The sequence below is a fragment of the Platichthys flesus genome, chromosome 14 (assembly GCF_949316205.1).
Source record: "Platichthys flesus chromosome 14, fPlaFle2.1, whole genome shotgun sequence".
In the NCBI taxonomy this organism is placed as follows: Eukaryota; Metazoa; Chordata; class Actinopteri; order Pleuronectiformes; family Pleuronectidae; genus Platichthys; species Platichthys flesus.
This window is the reverse complement of record NC_084958.1, coordinates 14,383,715-14,404,467: the sequence shown is the minus strand read 5'-3', so window position 1 is coordinate 14,404,467 and position 20,753 is coordinate 14,383,715. Positions and strand designations below refer to the sequence as shown.

General features: G+C 44.0%; 1 protein-coding gene and 2 non-coding genes across 4 annotated transcripts; all 3 read right to left on the bottom strand.

Annotated features, from left to right (window-relative positions):
* Positions 1-580: 580 nt before the first annotated feature.
* On the bottom strand, positions 581-20,204 carry eif4g1a (eukaryotic translation initiation factor 4 gamma, 1a). Of its 2 annotated transcripts, XM_062404802.1 has the most exons (31): positions 19,766-20,204; positions 17,750-17,879; positions 17,567-17,653; positions 17,291-17,323; positions 16,053-16,235; positions 14,956-15,055; positions 12,444-12,643; positions 12,120-12,212; positions 10,742-10,817; positions 9,685-10,629; positions 9,509-9,597; positions 9,226-9,394; positions 8,360-8,493; positions 7,941-8,060; positions 7,440-7,832; positions 7,060-7,206; positions 6,705-6,941; positions 6,413-6,517; positions 5,343-5,651; positions 4,974-5,091; positions 4,793-4,889; positions 4,406-4,713; positions 4,153-4,274; positions 3,850-4,022; positions 3,591-3,716; positions 3,048-3,129; positions 2,826-2,924; positions 2,177-2,320; positions 1,678-1,759; positions 1,426-1,566; positions 581-1,029 (listed from the first exon to the last, which is right to left on the bottom strand). In XM_062404802.1, exons 2-31 carry the CDS (start codon positions 17,822-17,824, stop codon positions 848-850), a joined length of 5,169 nt encoding a protein of 1,722 aa, XP_062260786.1. In that variant the 5' UTR covers positions 17,825-17,879; positions 19,766-20,204; the 3' UTR covers positions 581-847. The 2 variants fall into 2 exon arrangements, with proteins under 2 accessions (XP_062260786.1, XP_062260787.1); XM_062404803.1 differs by lacking the exon at positions 17,291-17,323.
* Positions 6,604-6,678, bottom strand: LOC133969061 (small nucleolar RNA SNORD66). The gene has a single exon (XR_009924167.1). It is a non-coding gene; the product is annotated as a small nucleolar RNA SNORD66 (small nucleolar RNA).
* On the bottom strand, positions 7,331-7,395 carry LOC133969062 (small nucleolar RNA SNORD66). The gene has a single exon (XR_009924168.1). It is a non-coding gene; the product is annotated as a small nucleolar RNA SNORD66 (small nucleolar RNA).
* Positions 20,205-20,753: the final 549 nt, after the last annotated feature.

Genomic DNA, 20,753 nt, shown 5'->3' with positions numbered 1-20,753 from the left:
TCGAGTTCAAGTTTTAATGGTGATTGGGGTCATTAAGTGTCCTTTACGACAGCTCAGGTTTAGGTACAGAAGAGGTAAAGATGAGGAGTCAGTCAGTGTGGTTCACTACTGGGGATGGGTGAGGATGGCTTAGAGGAAGCATTAAGACCACCCCCTAGTAGTCAAAGGTCAACATCAGTCCTCCATCATTCTGTCCTCTTTTAAGTTCCAGGAAGCAGGAAGAGAAAATAGACAACCTATGCTTTAAAAACTCCATCCATCAAATCAAGATTAGTTCAATGTACATCTCTTCTTCTGTTTAGTTAATAGAAACACACTTCAGTCATGCTGCACACTCCAGTAAGGGACAAAGAGATAGAAGAGCTGTGTGTGGATTGAACACACGTTATGGCAAGATGATACCCATGTATCAGGGAAACCCACTACACCGCATGCCCAGCTGTTTATTCTCGCAGATCAGATAGGATGTTAGGCGTCAGTATTATCTTGAACCATAGAAAAGCAGCCTGTCGGTTTTCTATTATTGTGCCTAAACAGGTTCGTAGTGATGTGGGATAGTTCACACCTTGTTAACAACCAATCAGTTTTCAAGTTTATTTGATTAGGACACTTGCTGTGACAAGCAGGTGAGGACATAATGAGGAAGCAAGAAGGGGAGGGTCGAGAGAAATGATTGTTTTCCAAGTCCACCCTCCATGAAAGGAAAAAAAAATAATAATAAAGATTTATCCTCACTGAGGATTGATTTGAGTCTGCCTCTCTGGCAATATTGTCCACAACTCTCCAGAGCCGCCTGCAGAGCCACCACCTAGCCAAAGGGGGGCGTGGCAGCATTCAGTTCACTCTTTTATTCCTTGTCAGACTCCTCCTCTGCCTCGCGGAGCCAGGTGAAGAAGGCGGTGACAGATTTCAAGGCCACACCTTTGCCCGTCTGCTCCGCAGGGTCTTTGCTCGTTTCCCACTTATAGAAGGCCTCTTCTTTAATGACGTCCTCATCGTACAAGGCGTCGAAGAACATCCGCAGCAGGTCTGCAGACACACAACACACAGGTCAGCACTGGTCACTAGGTCCATTCACTGTTGTGAATGTTGAATTGTAAAATACAAGAGTGTGCACACACTTTTGTGCACGTGTGTAACTATCTGTGTAATATCAAGTAGGCAGCTTGACATGTAGACTAATCCGCAGCTAGCTACAGCTGGACACCCCCAAGAGAACTAAAATACACAGAAGTCACAAATATTTCTCTCCCCTGACAGAAAGTAAACTCAGTGCATTGTGTAGTAGACAGAAGGATTCTCTCTGAACAAAAATGAATTGAAAATTAACTGTAAAAATCTCCATCGATTCTGACCAGGCTCACTGTATCGTAAGGTATTGATTATTTTGTGTGCTCGAACACAGAGTAGGAGCTGGACACTCACTCGCAGGCTGCTCCATGTGCACCATCAGAGCCTGGAGGGCGCAGAGGGCCTGCAGCTCTTTCTGCTCGTCAGACAGGTATTTCTGCAGAAGACTGGCTCTCTGTTTGATCTGACTTGGATCCACCCTGTACGGGTTGTCACCTGAAACAAGGAGGAACAGACAAAAATCAATCCTGATATTCGGATTTGTGTTCGGAGAGGAGAGGAGAATTTGCGCTGCAGCCGCTACGTATTGTTGTCAGTCGTACTCACATATGATGGCGGACTGGCACACTGCTGTCATCAATGCTCGTAAAAACTGGTTGGAAGTCGCCTGCTGCTCGTCCAAGTTGGCCTGAAAAACCAAACAAAAAACAGCTCAAGAGAAGGAACCTAAACGTAGAATATGTAACTCTGGACACCAGGGGCCTCTCACTCAAAAACACTGACAACATTGTGAAGCAGCGCGGTAAAGCCATAAGTGAGAAGTGGATACGACGCAATTAAAAAGGCGACCAAAGCGAAACGCCTGGTTACTTTGAATAAAATTTTGGATTTCTCTTGTTTAAATATTGTTTGAAACTTTCTGGATAACGCAAGTACAGGTATGTTAACTATGTGTATAACAGATTTGGAGTTTTTAGACATTTTAATAAAGAATTGTTAACACTGTCATAAATTTCCTCATTCCCCATCAATATCTGTGAAAAACCCTCCACGGTCACATTCAACCCTCTGAGAATAACATGACATCACAGTCCCAGTCACACACCTCTACCCAGTCACCGATGCGCTGGTTGTCGGCCTTTTCCTCGAGGAGTCTGTCCAGCTGTTTACTGAGCTCCTCTCCACTCAGGGCTTTCTTTACACCCTCTTCCACTGACTCCGTCATTTCTCCTGTGGTGAAATCCATCTTCTGAAATGCCAAAACATAAAAGAAAGCTTAAATATCAATCAAGTGATTGACTCATCAGTGGGGGTTTTTTAAATCAATAAAAATCCCAAACAATAACAAATCAATACAGAACCATGAATAAATGCAAATCCCTTCCGTGTGTATTCTTATTTATTTCAACCATCAAATTACAGGTATAGGGAATAAAGCTGTAAACTTTTTAAAAAATGTAAAAAATAAAAAAAATAATACTCAGTTTAAATTCTAAGAATATTGTCTGTAACTACTACAGGCCATTTGAAGTAGTTCACCATGTGGCCCAGCAGAGGGCCTGACATATTCGGTTCCTACTGTCCCATCTGTAAACTAATGAATAAAACAGATCTATTTATATATAAAAAATGTAATACACTAAGGTAATCTATACCCATAAAAAAAAGCTTCATCCTCAAACCTTAAGCTGAGCATGTGTAGTGGTTTCCCGTCATTCATATTATTCTTTTAAGTACCACACACGCCTACAAACCTGTTCAGTGACAAACGCGTTGACGTCCTCGTCCTTGGGCAAGAAGTCACTCCAGCTCAGCCCGCTCTCTGTCCACATGGCCCCGACCTTCTTAGGTGTCTAATGAGGAATAGAGACATTAAATCAAAAGAACGAGGGATTTCTATGTGAATGGTTGGAGGAGCGTGTCAGTGGGGATGTGGAAGTTTCCAGGATTTGATCTTTGAGATATGAAGGACTTACCATTCCGTCGCAGAGCAGCTTCAGGATCTGAACCAGCAGCACAGCAGCCTTCCCCAGGGGGAGGAGAGGCTTGGAGATCTCCCTGAAGACACAAATAAAAACAAACTTTTCACTTACTTTAAAATAAACTTTCCGTCGTTTTATTTGCTACCATTCACGCAGGTACGAGTGACAAAACGAAAACTTGTGTTACGTGACAAGTTTATTCCTTTCTAAGGTAACTGATGGAAACTGATCTGTGATATGTTTGAATATCACAGAGTAGGTGCTTCAGTGACATCCAAGGTCTAAGGTGCAATATATATGTACACTAGAAAGACAGGAATATTTAACATTCAGATTTTGTTTTCAGAATATCGACCCCAGCGATGGCTCATCACCAAAAGCCCTTGAATCTCATTGTCTTTCCAGGTTGACATCTTCTCTGCCCTCTTCTACGTGTGAGGCTCCTCCTTTCAGCTCAAGACATTTGTATTTTCTTTTTGTTTGCATTTTTGCATCAGTCATACGTTAGAAATGACCTCAATCAACCGTGGAGCTCACCTGAAGAGCTGTCCCATAGGGATGCCTCCCTCGTGGAGCAGGGGGGTAATGAGTTCAGCCAGGTAGAGCCATATGTGAGGTATATCTATGGCCATGTCTTCGGCTGCCTCCAGGATCTCTTCTAGCCTGCAACCCCCAAAACCAAAAAGCACTTAGTGACGCTTTCAACACACACCATTGGTCTACAAAATTGCACCTGCAGTTACAAAAGAAGAAAAAAAATGTCAGCCACTGAGGTTTTTTCCCGTTCGGCGCTCACCCTTTGTAGTACTGTGGTGTGGGCAATGTCCCTGCCTTTATAAGTTGGTGCAGCAAGTGGCCCATGCGCTCTCTAGCGATTGTGCTGCGCTCCAGCGTCGACTCCACGCCGGTCCGCACAAACACGTACAGCAGCGAGGTACTGTTGAGCTCTACCACACACTGCAGCGCCTCCTACAGAGCGGGGAGGGTAGAGGAGAGACAGACAGTCAGAGTGGATCGTTGAAGCATTTTCTGCTTAACGTGCATGTATTTCAATGGAATTCAGTGTCGGATGCTTGTGTATATTGTGCCATGGTTGTACCTTCAAGTCATTAATGTGGAGGTATTCTTCAACGATGGCATTTGCCTTCTTCTCCAACTCTTCCTCAGTCAAAGTAGGTTTAGGGAGAGAAGGAGGAGGAGTGGGGGCGCTCTCACGCTTAGCTGCAGGCAAAAGTAACATTCCAAGTTAAAGCTCAGTCGGTCGACTTCTTTCACGGTCATTTCATCAGTATGCACAACTACAATTGAATTCTATTATATCCGTCTTAACTTTGCCTGTCTGGGCTTTATACCTGTGAGATCTTGGCTTGGAACCCTGTCCCGACTTCCTCGGTCTCTGCTTCCTCGGTCTCTGCTTCCCCTGTCCCGACTTCCGCGGTCCCTGTCGTTAGTCATGCTGGCGACGCGACGCACAGGGTCAGCCGAGGTCCGGCTGTCTCCAGCCCTCCCTCCACGCTCCTGCGACTCTCTGCTGAAGCTTCTCTTTGTGATTTGGTTGCTGCTGCTCCTGTCGTCACGACCTTCCCGTACCTCATTGCGAGTAAAGCGATCCTTCTCGCGGTCGCCCCCATCTCCACCGCGCTCACGACTGGAGCTTGACCTTAAGGGTTGCGAGTGAAACAGTGAGCTATGCAGTGAAACAGTAAAGAAGACGGATAGATTTTACAGCTTCACATTACCTCTGAGGAACTCTGCGATCGGAGTCGGATGAAGACAACGAAGAACCAGACTGAAGGGCAGAAAATCGGTTGGTGCTGGGAGCTGGACGACCAGAATCTAAAAGAAGCAAAAAGGAAAGATTATCCCCTGAGCAGCTAAAGCATCGCAAACCATACAATCTTTATGAGGAACATGTTTTACCTTGCTCTCCACTGGCTGGTTTAGCGCCAGTTCCTCCACTGCTGCCTTTGCCCCAGCTGCCGGCAAGGCTTTTGCCTCCTGGAGCCAACATTGTGAGGTTGAAGTCCAGAGCACCGGGCTACAGAGAAAAAGCATTACAACACTTACATTCCCTTTACATAAACATTAACACAACTGTCCCAAATCATCAGGGTAAACTTGAGCCAATTTTATTCTCATGGACTCTTGATTTAACAAAAAAAGAGAGGTAGACAAAACTTCAATCAAGACTTCAACTTATGTGGTCTTGCTGAAAAGCATCAAAACCATGTAGGTCATCGAAAGAAAAGCTCAAGAACTTTACACACAAGAGATAAAATTGTCTTATACCTTGGTGATCTTGCTAAGGCGGCTGGTGTCGATAGGTCTGTTCTTGGAGATGGGCACAGTGTTCCATCCCTCATCCTGAGGCGGGTTATTACGGCCACCTCCTGGTGTGTGGGACCCTCGGCCCCCCCTGTCCCCTCTGTCCCCTCTGTCCCCCCTGTCCCCTCCCATCCTGCCTCCACCACCTCCACCTCCCTTGGAAATGAGCTGCTGTACTTTGATGTGTTCCCTGTGCTCTTCCATCTCCGCCTCCTTGTGAATTTGGTCAATTGTTTTAGGACCCTGTTCTCCTCTGCGAGGCACCCAGTTGCACTGTGGATCAGAGATGGACGATGGTTATCAAGCAGTATTGAAATGTTTAACACATTAAGACCTAAGGCACAGAATAAAAAGGCACCCTTAAAACTAAGAATCGTTTGAAAACCACGCCTTAACCTGAGGGTTTTCCAGAGAGCTACACAATTAAAGAGTTCAGTTCTCAGCATTTCAAGCAGATGGACTTGAAAAAGGTTATCATAAAGGCTTTCCTTTTAAATGATTGCTATTTCCATTAACTCCCCACTTCCTCCTCAAACATGTTTCCTACCGACTGAGCCTTGATCAGCGGGTTAGTAGAAATATAATCTTTCAACGTTGTTTTCATCAATAAAAATCTGATGTAATCTGCTTTAACATGTCTCCTCTCTCTTAGATCCTCAGCCATTGTCTGACACACAGACAAACGCTAAGAGAGCCAACAAACTGCATTTCCCCTGATGCATTTAGCTTTTTCTGTGAGTAGTTCATTCACAGGTCTTAAAAACTATGATATCCTGGATGAGATATCGACTCCTAAAAAAGGGAGAAGCATTCAAAAGTATCACCCAGTCTTAAAGATGTATAAATGAAATGTTGCATCAAGTCTAAATGGGTTAATTACACATTTCTTTGTGACTCAAAATCCCTGATGATTACTTCACACACAAAGTGAAACAGTTCTGCTCAATCAGGAACACTTCTGAGCATTTCTCAGCATCTGTACTGCTCGATACAGGCTCTTTATTTCAATATACAGTTGATGAAATCACAGTCACCTTTCTGAGGTCCAGGACGTCTTGCAGCATGAAGCGGATTCTGGATGAAGTCTTTTTCTCTTTGATGATCTTGTCCATCTGGTGAAAATACTGATCCATACGAGGCTGACAGGGACACAGAAGTGGATTTTAAGTCACGACTGTCAACTAGAACCATATACAGGAAAACAAGACTTATTATTATCATCCGTCTCCTTGGTTCCTCAATCCCATCACTAAATCAGTGGCCCAGACACGTGGCACAAAAATGAAAGTCATCACTGGAAACAGAATGAGTTCATGCTTGACTTACCTTGGCCTTTTCAAAGTCCAGATCTTTTCCAATAGTGGAGAACAGCCTGCAGAGACACTCCAGAGACTCTTGGTCGTGATTCTTTAGAAGTTTCACTACACAGTCGTGCATGATGGCCTCAGTAAGCATCTTCAGCTTGAAGAGCTCGCCTATGAACTTAATGTTTCCCAGTGAGCGCCGGCGGGCCTGGTCTCTGGCATCATTGAGCGCCACTCTCATGCGCTCACGCTCTTCATCCTGAGGGAACACACAAGCAGGTGTTTGCGTTCAGTGTTGGGGTGTAAAAAACTATCAGGTTAGTCTACATAAATGTCTGTGTTGGCTGGGACAGTGACCATGACGCATTGCATCTTACATCTTTGGAAGCCTCCATCTCTTTCTGCTTCTTCTCAAAGATCTCATCATCATCCTGGTCCTTCTCAAACTCTTTCTGACAGCGGTTAAGCAGCAGTTTACGGAAGTTGGCAAAAGCTCCTGGCTTGTCCGACGTGGGGACTTTCAACTGGGGGAGAAAATCAAGGAGGTACAGTAAGCATCTTTTGATGGATTTACACTTTTAATTTATCTACTAATGACATGTCATGAGCAAAACCATAAAAACTTAAATATACAGTGTTTTAGGTATGCTCCTGCAGTTCCTCAATACCATCACCAACATTCAGTGGCCCAGACATAGAAGTCATCGTTGGAGTGAGTGACACAATCACAAGATTCAGACACAATCACATGACTTACTCCCATAAGGCAGCGGCACATATTGGCGTAGGCCACAGAGAAGTTGGGCTCTGAGATGGCCTTCTCAAAGATGAGGTCAATGGTTCCTTTCAGCCTCTCCTCCGTGTCTATCGCCAGATCCGTCACCTGCTTCATCAGCTCCTGAAACTTCTGAGGAGTCAACTTGTTGAGGATACTGCGCAGACGCTTGAACAGCTCCCGAGTCTTGCCCTGTTCAGTCTCATCTTCTTCGGTTTCCTCTGCAGCGCGGCTTCGAGTGGACTTCTTCACTGATGGCTTCCAGGCCTTCTCAGCCTTGTTGAGTTGCACGTCATCATTGAAGGACATGCTGCTGATGTTGATTTTCCTGGGTTCTTTACGCTGACCCTGCTGGGAGCGACGTGGCCCAGGAGGCTGAAACGAGGCAAAGGGGTCCATATTATCAAACTTGAGTAAAAATAAACCTTATTTAACAAATATGTAAAAAAAAAAATGCGGACAAGAAAGATCAAATTGACTCACTGGGCCTCGTGGTCCTCCCACTGATCTGCTCCCAAGATTCCCCAAATATGAGGGAGTAAAATCAGGACCAACGTTAATTAGTCGAGCTGGGTCAACAGGTCGCATGGGAGTCTTGTTCACCTGGAGATACAGCAGGGAAACAATTGAGGTGTGGTCACAAACAAATACAAAACGCTGTCAGGACTAATGTATCCTGAGCTTTCACGTTTTCTTCTATATTTAGCATGATACATTAAAAAACAAATAATGCAAAGTTCATGAATTCAGTTTATGGAGAATATGCCCTCTACAATTCAGTACAATCCATATCAGGCATTTAAAGCATTCAGCATAATGGATGTTACATTTTTCAGACTGCAGTTAGAAATTAAACTGAAGCCCACGCTGTTAGGAGTAGAATTAGGCAAAACGTCAATTACCTTGTCCAGGACCACATCACTGATGGTGGGCAGACCCTCAGGTTTGTTCATACTGGCGCCGATGAACTGGAAGCCCAGGAGGAAATCCCTGTCGTACTGCTTCTTCTCTTCTGGGTTTATCGGCTTCCATTGTTCTGAGGGATGTGTAAATGCAGAGGATTAACAGTGATGGGAAAACATATCCTTGATTACATACAATTAGTTTGACTTGGGAGATAGGTACAGCTCTGTAGCACTATCGACAGGAGGAATAATTTGTCCTGAGCCTTACTGGAGACATTTGAAGAAGCATGAACCTGTTGCACAATGTGCCAGTCTCTCCATAATCTCGCCACTCGTGCTCCACAATGCCAGTGCTTATTGTATTTTTAACCAATTATGTTAAAGCCTATACGGCTACCTCTGTCAAGGAGATTGTCCTTGCTCCTTTCCATTTGTTTGTCAGCAACATTACAAAAACCTGTGGTTGTAGGAGTTTTTTATTCCATATTTCAACATTGTGAGATACAGCATTTAGGACATTTTCACAATTACCCAGGGATTAATTTGTGGATCTTGATGAAAAAGCTTAGCATATTTGGGGAATGATATCTAGGAGTTTGTGAAATTGGGTCCAGCGTGTAAGGGGGCTTTTGGGCCTTGGCTGAGGTATGTGCTCTACTGATTGCCATTCTACTTATTTTTAAACTTGGAAGACCGAAACACGGCCAATGTGTAACCTTGCAATTTTTATTTGCAAAAACAATAAACAAATTTAGGGTGCATACAGACCTCAAGGTCATGATCACAATTTCAAAATGTACTGTAGCTGCTTAGTTAAACTATACAGAACATGCAATTCCCTCAGACTCTTGTTCATAACTCACCTTCTTTGTACTGGTATGTGGCTTTGGGCTTGTCAGGTACTGAGTTCTGTTTGTCCTCTTTCTCTTCCCAAGTCTCATCCACGACCTCAGCAGGAGGTTCAGCTGGAGCAACAGGGACAGGCTCGGCCGGAGCGGGCACAGGTTCAGAAGCAGGCATGGGCTCCTGCTCCTGCAGCAAACATAAACGGAAAGAAAGAATGTCATACTTAAAAACTTAATTAACTTTAGGGATACAGCATAAATGTGTGACAGTGACTTTAACACCATACGGATTGGTACACACATCTGTGAATGCATCCAGGAGGTCTCCAATGGCCTCCTTTTTGTTGAGCTCCTTCATGTTCCTCCTCTTCTTTGGCAGAGACGTAGCAGCTTCAAAGAAAGGACAAGGTGTTGACATAACTGAATTATAAACATGATCTAATTCATAGACGCAAGTGAACGTAATCTCCACCTTACCTTGCATAGTAGATTGCTCTGTAGGGCAGCTGATAGGGGCAAGAGGGACATCCTCTATTTTCTCCTTTTCCTCTTCCACCTTCTTCTCCTCCTCCTCCTCCTCCTCCTCCTCTTCCTCTTCCTGGGTTGGTGCTGCCATTTTAGCTACAGGTGTGGATTCCTGAGATTGAGAGGCATCAGGCTTGTCAAGGGATGTAGTGTCTGAAAGCGCAACATCCTCTGACAGTTCCTCAACGTTCTGAGGAAGACCGTTGGAGAGGAGAGGCTCTGCTGTTACAACCGGAGTAGGTTCGGGTTCAGGTTTGGGTTCAGGTTCGGGTTCAGGTGCAGAGTTGAGGACAGCGCTCTGGGTCTCTGGAACAGCATGTTCCTGTACAGAGGGTGGAGGCTGAGAGATTTCAGTTGAAGCCTTTGCCACGGCTTCTTCTTTTGCCACGACTTCTTCTTTTGCCACTTTAACAGGGGTAACTATCGCTGCATCTTCAACTACAGGCTCCACCTTGGAACTAGCCACCTGGTCCTCTTTTTCAACTTTCTTCACTTCCTCTGTTATCTTTTCTTCCTTTTCTGGTGCCTTCTCAGGTGGAGCTGGGGCAGCCTGTGGTTCCTCTATTTTGACCTCTTGTGCTGCTATTGATGCTGAAGGGCTGACAGGAGCATCGACTGTGTCACTGACTTTAGTAACGTCTTTCTTTACTGCTTCAGCAGGAGTAGTAGTTGTAATAGATGCTACTACAGGAGGGATGGAAGAGGGAGACAGCTCGTCTTTTATCAATGGGGATGGATCCTCAGTAGCAGCTGAGGGGGCTACAGATTGTGCATCGGATTCAGCACACACAGACATCTGGCTGATCATTTCCTGTTTGGCCTCCAGCACAGGCTCTGTGTCTGCTGTGGCAGGAGGTGGAGGGGTTTCAGCACCAACAGCAGGCTCCATGTTATCATCTGGGCAATGGGACATATGGAATAAGACTCTGGTCAGTCATAAAGGGAAATTGGAAACTGAGAAGGGAACCTTGTATTCTTAGTCCACCCACAATGAGAAAAATGTACTCACCTTGTCTTGTCACTGTAGCGACAGGCTGTACAACTTCACCATTGGTCTGTGGAGGACTTAAATCTGCTATGGAGGCCTACAATTGCAAAACAAACTAAATTATCACCTGCCATTTCATCCAGTTTATGTCAAAACCTGCTATACATGTTTGGATCCTGTTAGTTTTTAACCATCATTTTTTGACATGTTTGTCATCCGACATCAAGATCTTAATGGTTAAACCTAATTTATATTGGGCTGCTCAGCAGGATGTGATCTACTGGACTGTTGCTACTAGCTTAACTCTTTAACCTGTTAACATTTTTTTAACAGATTTTAATCAAGATTTTATTAAGCTTTTTTATGGACTATCGTCTACTGCGATGAGGCTGGATCTGAGTGATAGTTTTAACATATTTTTTAAAGATGTAAAATTTCTGTTCTCTTTTGTGTAAAGTAAGTTGAGCTTCATTTTTATTCTATGAAAAGTTCTACATAAATTAAGTTTATTATTATCATTATACACAAATATACATCATGAAAATATGAAACTACAAATATTTAGTCACATATACTGTATAATCTACTCTTGTCTCTGGGTGCAGGTCATGTAATGGATGTGCATCTGTCATCTCTCAAGAGATGGGAGTTGCGCTGGTAGGGTGCAGCCTCGAGAGATGTTATCGGGGGTTATTTTTTCACCCACTCCAGAAATGCACTCGGGTTTCTGTTGCACCACACCACAAGGACATGACCATACTCAAATCTAGCTAACTCACGAGAGCTGCAAGTTAATGCCATCCAGGCCCAAAATACAACCACAGCTCTGAACAGCACATAAATGTAGACTTCCTTTCTATTGTATGTTGAGGGAATCCCATGCTAGAGTTGCGATGTGTTGAGGGGATTATAGTGAAGTGAAAACATGCCACCACCATTGTGAAAATGAACTGCTTGCTTACGTGTAACTAATTCCTTTGTTTTACCCTTCAATCAGGGCTTTGTTCATACGAACCAACTCAAATATCCATTTTCTTATAATATACAAATAAGGAATTATATCCTAAACTAAATCAATATTTTTGTCTTTAAAACACTTTAGAAAAAAATCGCCAGATAAGACAAAATAAGCATATGCTAAAATTGTAATCTCCAAATGTTCCTAAGCTCAAGTTTCATTTGATCAAACATTCAAAAGCTTTTACAGTTTTCTTTTCATTCACTTCATTTTCCAAACATACAATGTGGTAAATCAGTACAGAAGGGCCAACAGTAGTTTGCATTTTCAAAATAGGAAATACTTAACATATAATCTGTGATATAAGTTGTTGACACATACATAACCCTATTTACTTAAGAACAGATTCAAGAGAGAATGGTATTCCATAATAGTTCTTACCTGTGGGGGAGTCGGTGTGGTGGTGGACCTTCCACCTGACATTATCTCCTCTGTGATGTCACGCCCGCCCTGGTTGGGGTCTCGTATTCTTATCTATCAGAAGAAATGGAAAATATAGGTCAAGTATCTTACAATAAATTACAACCAGTTTACAATGATCCTGCCAGCACTCATCTACGGCTGCCACCCTTCATAATAATTACTGCGGTTATTTGGAGGTAAAAGGGAAAGTTCCACACGGAACAGACAATACAGACACTCGCTATTCAAATTTTTTTTGAACTCAGACAAGAGATTTGGTGCCCTTTTGTTGTAACACACTACCGGTTTGCGTTCCCTCTTTAGTGGGCCTTGTGCCTGTGCCGGCGGCTGCTGCTGCTGCGGCTGCTGCTGCTGCTGCTGCTGCTGTGGCGGCTGCTGCTGAGGAGGCGGGGCTTGTTGCTGTTGCTGGGGGGGGTTGATCATGACCGGTGCGGGCTGGACAGACGGAGAGTACTGTGGCTGAGCAGGATAATATGCTCCTGCTGGAAGGTTAGAATGAAACAAAAAAGCATAACTGTAAAATAAACTAAAGTAAAATAAAGTGCATTTTCACATTCAAACGATCAGAGAGTCCCATGTTTCTTTGCTCCCGTGGTTATGAAAAACAATTCTTTGTTTATTTTTCTTTTAGTTTTTTGAAATTATGTTTGTAATTGTTGTAAAAAAGGACTTCAAGGTTCAAATATGCACACACTTTTGCGTGTTGTTTAATGTGGCTCTACAGCTGGATATATTAATAATATTGAGACATTAACACCCGTACGCACAATAACAACCCACATTTTGCATCTACACAGTGGTGAATCCTGTCAGAACACAAACATTACGGTCTTCACCTTGAGCCTTTGAGGTGTGTGGATTAAGATGCTAAAAAAATGTAAAAAACATTAAAACTGTTTTAGACGTTGATCCCCTTCAGATGAGGGAAGCCTGCGTGACTGGTACAAACGAGTGGAATAATGACCTTCCAGACTGTCTAGTTTACAGTTATAAATTGAAAAAATGTGTTGTCATTATACAAAATACATTACTCTACACCACATAAAATTGCATCAGTGGAATTTGGACTAGGAAACGTGTGTCGACTACCCAGCTAACAAGAGATCTGCCGGTCGTTGCCGGTACTCTCTGACTTCAAGTTCAGCCTTAGCTGTGTGTATGCAGTCTGCTCGTAAACAGCACAAAGTACAGACTCCATTGAGCAGGGGACAGTAAATTGTGTTATACATTTTCTTTCTGTCAGACTTTTCAATGTCAGACGAGCTGGTAACAGCGCAGGCCAGAGAGGGTAGTTTTTGTGGTACGCCAGTGAAATGATGTCTTGTCATGTGTGAAAACAAGACTAAATTTAATTTAACATACATTTTCTAGCCAATAATAATTATTCCCATTTTATTCATAATGAGATTTCTCAAGTTCAACTGTGCATTATGTGTTTAACATTTACAAAGTCAACTACCCGATTACAACATAACTTGGAAGGATGCTGTATGGGTCAGGCTAGAACCCATACAATGTTGGTAAGTATCCAGATCAAGGGGTGAATCAAGGATTTTTTGTAACATTGCAAGATGGGGTGCTTTGCTGAAGGTATACACTCTCATAATCATATTCAAGTTTAACTTCGACGCTTCACTTAAAAGAAATGTTTTTTTGATTAAAAATATTTATTGACAGTGTTTTTCCTTGTGCTTACCTTTTGTATTACCAAAAATGTGTGTATCTGGCCTACTCTAACTGCCTTTCACGCAGAAGAAAATACACATTAATATCATACTAGAGACAGGAAGTGCCACAGAAGCCTGCTGACCAACACACAAGCACACACACTACTCACCGGGGTAGCGCTGGGAGGTGAGAGGGGCACCGTGGAGAGAGAGACGGCCGTTCTCTCGCCCGCCCCCTCTCCCCCCACCACCCCGCCTCTCCCTCGCAGCAAGAGAGGGCTCTGAACCAACGCAGCAAAAGAGAGGAAGAGAGAGGGAGGTAAGGAGAGAGGGCAGGAGGAGACAGATGCAGAATGAGTTAATGAGAGGATCCAGAGGAAGCAGGGTGTTAAAGAGGTCCCATGAAATAACGATGACTTTGCTGTACTCTTTCCCCATGTTCCTGGCTACACCCTATTTGTTTAGGCCACACAAATATCAGATTTTTTTGCATACCATTAAATCTAAATTGTACTTTCTGGAGAGTTAGAAGTTCAGTGACTCAGATTTTTATTTTTATCTTCCAGTTAAAAATTTGCAGAGGTAACACAGGTCAGAGGTGTTTGGGGAGACAATCTTACAAAAGTGCAGTGGTTACAATCATGCTTTTTACATCCTTTAAACTCAAATGAACTCCCTGTCAATATTAAATTCCACATTCAGTTTTGATGTGGACTGTATATTCAGCACAAGAAGAGAAAAGTGTCAGAAGCAACAGTAAAAGTCATTTCTTGGAACCTATGAGGCAGTGTCAGGTGAAACTGCAGATAGAAAGAACAGAGACCGAAGCAGAACTAAGCCAGACCACATGCAACTGGCAGATCGCCATACACAGCAGGGTTTTGAACCCGAAAAGACATTAAAACACACCAACCAGCCAGGCAAAACCATGACACACCCAACAAAACATTGTGGGCAGAGACAGATCCGCAAAGAAATATGGGCCGAAAGCGGATGCTTCTCATTCTCAATAAAATTTTCGTTTTCTGATGCTTACGAGAGGTTTGAACTATTTTGAAAAGACAACCAGTTTGTTTTTCATGTTCATGGTTGTGCTTGGTTGTTGGTTTTGGGCAAAAAACCCTTACCATAAGCAGTGTATTCAGCCGGGCTGGTTCCCGGATAGAAGCCAGCTGTACCGGTGGTCACAGGATACTGCTGAGTTGGAGGCATGTATGGGGCCCGGTACTGTAGATAAAAAAAAAAATAAAGAGTCAAAAACAAACACAAAAGAGGGAAGACTTAAAGTTCCTGTATCTTGGCAATTTAAACATTTGTCATTTTGATTGTGTGTTGGGGGGTGGGGGGTCCTGCATGTATAGTTGTCCATCCTGTGATGTTTGAAAGGTACTGTTCTGATACTGTATATTGCTTCATCAACTCTTTCACCAACTCTCTGAGGTGCTCCCTCTTGGCCCACCTCCCAAAAATCCCATTCTGCTGTGACTGGTCAGCTGTCCCGCTCTTTTGTGACTGGTGAACCACTTAGAGCATTTGTTGGAAACGTCTCGCCCTCTACCCGGAGGCTTCCTGATCATGTTACAATGGTGTCTGTTCTGCCAACTCAATTTGAGCCAATCTAGCCTGAGGGCGAGCATGTTACTTGGTAACGTAGATGCTTTAAGGGGGGGAAAGCCAGGAATGCAAGGCACTTCAGAGGTGTTTTCTCTGAGAGATGAGGACTGTTTGTCGCAGATGTTGGCCTTTGTAACGTAGCACATCTCCTACATGTAAAACAGTGCTTTGAAACTTAGTCAATTCCTCACAATGTCTTTTAAGTCACAAGCTCAAACACGGAGCATATTTCAAGCATTTATTTAAGCTTCCCATCACGACTTGCTTTTCCACCAGATATTCTGAGTTGCTGGAAAGCTGTTTTAGACTTTCTGTTTCACTTGGTAAAGAACTCACCAAACTCATCACATGAGTCATCAGCTAATTAAGTCAAAACAGGGACTCTTAATGAATGTAGGCCTGAAAAAGTCAAGCATTAAGGCTACAGCCCATAATGCAACACTGCATTTGTTGGTAAGTCAGTGTCTGATTCCTTGACCTCCATTTTTTTTTATGTAATCTAAAAAGGTTATTTTTGGGGCTATAAGGAAGATAGAGAGAGCATTATGGGAGCAGGTTGTTGGAAAGGGAAGTAATATGCATTTGTAACGATTGACTAAAGTGAACCAACCTGTCCAGGAGGGGGGATGAAGTAGCCCTGAGGGGATCCAGCGAAAGACAGCTGCTGCTGGGAAATCATCATCATCGGGGAGTTGGGCGGGTAGACATGGGTAGGTCCAACAGGTCTGGGGCCACTACTTGTCTGTACTCTTGGAGCACTGGTGGCCATGGCTGGGCGGTTTGGATAGTATGTCTGGAGAAAAGAAGGATGGGAAGGTAGGATGAAGAATGAATTTTAGCACAAGCAAACGTGTTGCTCGGCCTGTGCTTTTAGTGTCTTTGCTATAGTAATCCTAATCCAGGTTTTAGAAATATAGCAGCATCAGGCTGGAGGCAATGCACACACCAACTGCCAATGTGTGCAGCAAGTTCAGTTCATGGGTTACACTGCGCCTACATTGCACTGGATGTCAGGTATCCCTGCTACACTGGTTAGCACAAGTCAAAGGGGCGGAACGAAGAGAAAAGCTGTTACCTGTAATGCTCTGTATCCACCCTTCAGCCGCGCAACACATAAGCAGCAGAGAGCAAGAGAGGGAGTGAGAATAAGGTGAAAATGAGAACAACAGACAATGTGCAAGGTTGAAGTTAAAGGGTGTAGGGGTCAAGAAGATGAAATGCAGCAGTGCATCTCACAGTTATGAACAGTAAGCTCAAACAATCATAACTCTGTACAGGTCTGCATATAAAAAGGATCCGCTCAAGACTTGTGGTTAGAAGTTGTGAGTGATTTCTTTTAAGGGCCCCAGGCACAAGCCAAAGTTGATGTTGGAATGCTGCAGGTACTGAAACGGAACTGTTAAACTGACCCCAAGTCAGGTATCAGTGTCAACGTATGTAGTAAAGCAAAAAGCTGCTAGGAGGGGAATTCTTGTCTTGATTTGAACATAACTGTGAAAAGATGACACTACACTGTACGGCAAGTTATTTTTTCTTTGTCATGGCCGATTTGGAATATTGTATTGGCATTACATAGGGATTGAAAAATGTACAGTAATGTGCAGATGCAGAATTAATGAATATAACTTTTAAGATAAAACTCTACTTTTGAAACACCGTGACAGGTCCTACAGACAAATATGCATTTCTAGAAAGCGGTGTGGAAGCGTTACTGGACCTCGGAAAAAATGAAGTTATGTCACAAAGACTACATCATTCTCAACTAATTCTCCTACATGTGGAATTGAGAGCAAGCATTACAAAAGGGAGACGGAGGTAATGTAGGGCAAAGAGTGGGAGTGTTAGTACCTGTTGGTGTAAAGGACGGGGCCCTGCAGCAAACTGGGAGGACAGCAGAAGAGAGGAAAGAAGTCAAGATTGACAGTCAAGGTGAAAGATGACAAACAGACTTTAACAAGCACACATACACAGGTTTAGCCAAAGCCTTAAAGCAGGAGGAGCCGTGTCAGAGATCATCGTGAAAGAGCAGTAGAGTGAGGCTTCTCGTTCATGTTAAAACATACCACAATGACCATGAATGCTAAAACCTGGGAAAAATAAAGAAAACAATGCTGTTAACAATACCTGTCTTGTCTGGGGTGCAGAGTTCATTTGTGGAGGTGGAGGGGTGGCAAAAACCAGAGAAGGGGGCTGTCCTTGGCCGTAGGCAGCCTTAAGGAGGAGAGAGTAGAGGATAAATAGATGTTATCAAACTAATCTCTTACATCAGAAATCAAACTTGAATTATACGAGGTCGGTGGCTCTCACCTGTGTCAATCCAGGGGAGGGGGCAGGGTTTGGGACAGAGGTGGGTCCCGTTATAGGCTGTGGTGGTTTGTTCATTTCACACTCTTTTATGGTTCTGCATTAGGGTGGCGTTGTGTTGCCAGCCTTTCTGCTGGTGAGAAGAGCAAGGAATAAAAAAAGAACGAGGTGAGTATCAGAAACGTTACAAGTGCTTCAGTTCAAAACCGACTTTAATTAGGTTTTTTCGCAGACAGAGGTGTTTCACATCTGTTGGACACATAACTGGAGCCATACAGGTCAGACAGCACAGTGTGAAGACATGAACCATTAGTGTGGTGACATCTAACCAAGCAGCGAGGGTGTGGTCTGAGGGTTTCGCCTACGATAACGGCAACTCTTGCAATCTTGTTTCAGGGTTCATGCATCTCGTCTTTTGGGCAGTTCAGTGTTCAAATCTGTTGTGGATTACTCACTCAGATTAGACTGCGACAGACCTAAAAACTATTTTTTAGCAGAAGAATTGTCATGGGGGCTAATAAATCACTATGAAAAAGGGGGGATTTGACATACAGCCCTTAGCAGCCGTTGCAGACTCAGCCACTGAACAGATGGAGCATTACAAACACATTCCTAAATCATCAAGACTTGGCCAGAGAGGGAAAAGCAATGATACAGGGTGGGAGTTTACTTCTAGTGATGTGGATATGTACTCCATGCTCAACTGACTGCTAACACACCCTTTGGACTTCACCGATTTGGGGTGAGTTTGAGAAAATGGATACCTAGGGTCAAAGTTCATCTACTGTGTTAACAGTGGCTACTGCCCCCTGGTTGTGCTAGCTACATGTGCAAAGCAACCATTCAAATAACAGCTGGTGCATATTCCTTTTTCAAAACCCTGCAAACAGCTGTCTCATCTGGATCGATTGTTATTACACATGCCCTGGGATAATAGACACATGCTGGAATACGCGTCTGAATACTACTGGCAGACGTGTCATGCTCCATCCACCTGCTGACACAGGGTACAATCGTTAGCTGCTAGCTAGTGCCATGCCTCTTTTAGACAGGGGCATCGATGTACAAAGATACCATATGGTTCTGAAGGGTAGTGATGGTTAACAGCCCGACGAGCACATTAAATACGATAGGTACACGGGGGGTACATTTCCTCTGGGGTTAAGCCAAGTTATAGCACGAAAAGGCGTTTCACCGGCCCGCTAGCGAGGGGAGAGTCCCGACCAGAGCAAGTTAAATCGTTAGCTAGCAGCCGGCTAACGTTACGTGTCCCACTACCCCAGACATTTGGCTCAGCTACGCTACGTGGCTCAGCGCTGAGTTCACATTTAACCTTTACGCACACAAAGCCCAGACGTGTCTATTACACCAAATTGACGGTGCGTCCACGGAATACAAAACCCAGAAAACATTAAAAAGCCACTTTGGGAAGAACAACACTTGACAGCGAGTATGTTACACTATTTCATGCTCAACGTTAGCGGTTTAGACAAGCCCTGTCCTCCGAGGTGTATTACAGGCCCAACAACCTCCACGGACACACCAACCTGTCACAGAACTGGTGCCAACATCCCACGAGAGAAGAAACCAGAACGTGATCGCTACTTGTATTGAATCGTCGCCATGTTTATGAAAACACGGTGGAAATCGCTTTTACACCATGAACGTGCTCGCGTTGGAGCTAACTATCGCTACCTCACGAAGCCGGAGGTGACAACAGTGACCATCAGCCACGAGAGCGAGTAACCCCGGCTGTCACTTCAGCTAACGCTAGCTCAACTTTGGCAAAGCGCCCGTCTCAAAAGATAAAACACAAACCGGATCGACGCCTCGGCATTCAGCTCACATCGGTGTGATCTCTCCTCGTATTCTAGCCCCCATTAGCCGGCAAGCCCTCCCCGTGTGCCGCCTGACTGTCTGACAGCCGCCGGGGCCTGCTAACACCGGCTAACACGTACTAGCCTGTGCGCCTTTGACGAAATGAAGCAAGGCTCCGGCGCTGCTGGTTTTCACTCTTACCGGGAATCAGTAGTGAGTGTGGTGTACGGGTTGTAGTCGGGGGATCTGCCTCTGATCAGCCTTCTGTTACTGAAAGTAGTTGTGTTGTAGTTTCCGTGTCCTTTACTCCAACAGCAGATGGATGCCCTTTTCTTGGCTACTGACTTAGCGTGCTAGTTAGCTAACCGGCAGCCGGGGCGAGCGCTGCTGCTGTCACTTCGGTTTAAATCCCCGGGCGTGCAAAAGTGCCAGTGCACAAAATCAAACAATATAGTACTTTGGGAGTACTACTGACAACTCCGATGGCCCCGAAAAAAGCCTCTGGACCGTGGGTCCATGATCAGGGCGTCGATGGTGACGGATGCCGGTTCGTTACGTACACCACTGTCGTGTTTAGCGGCTCAGAGCGAGGCCATGGTGCGGTGTTTCTCGTTTGTGGAGCCGGTGCGCCTCCAAGTCGCATGGGTTACTTCCGGGGAAATTAAAATTTAATGCGGTTTCCTTAGTCATGTGACACAGGCGCTTCTGTCACTTCACCCACACAGGTCTCACACAAATATCATCACCGAGGTTCCTAATTCCTCCCTTAAGGTGGAGAGAAGTTAATTTTTTTATTGTTCAATATTGTTTCTTCACACATTTTTTGCACAATGATGTGGTTGTATTTTCTGTTGTGCAGTATAAATAATAACAAATGTAGTAATGCACTTTAAAACTGGTAATAAGATGTGTCATTCAATTAAATAACAGTCTAATCAAATTACATTTTATAATATAAGTAATTCATATTTGAGAAACAAGAGTAAGCGAGTGTGAGTTAATAATCATTCCACAGTGCTGGACGTGATATTGCAGTAAAATAAGTACCGCTAAACTAAACACTGGAAAGCAAAGGGTTTAAAATGATTTAACAGAAAACAGACAGAACAGAAGGAGAGCAAAAAAGAACACGGTAACGCATATTAAAAGAGGAGTAACAAGTTCTGCATGGACACATTGCAGGATGCAG

Excerpts from the sequence above, each read along its gene's own strand:
- eif4g1a (XM_062404802.1), bottom strand. The coding sequence starts at position 17,824 with ATGAACAAACCACCACAGCCTATAACGGGACCCACCTCTGTCCCAAAC. Across the intron at positions 8,494-9,225 it reads CACATACCAGTACAAAGAAG|AACAATGGAAGCCGATAAAC; the intron begins GTGAGTTATGAA and ends CACATCCCTCAG. Across the intron at positions 5,092-5,342 it reads GCCTTAGCAAGATCACCAAG|CCCGGTGCTCTGGACTTCAA; the intron begins GTATAAGACAAT and ends TTTTCTCTGTAG.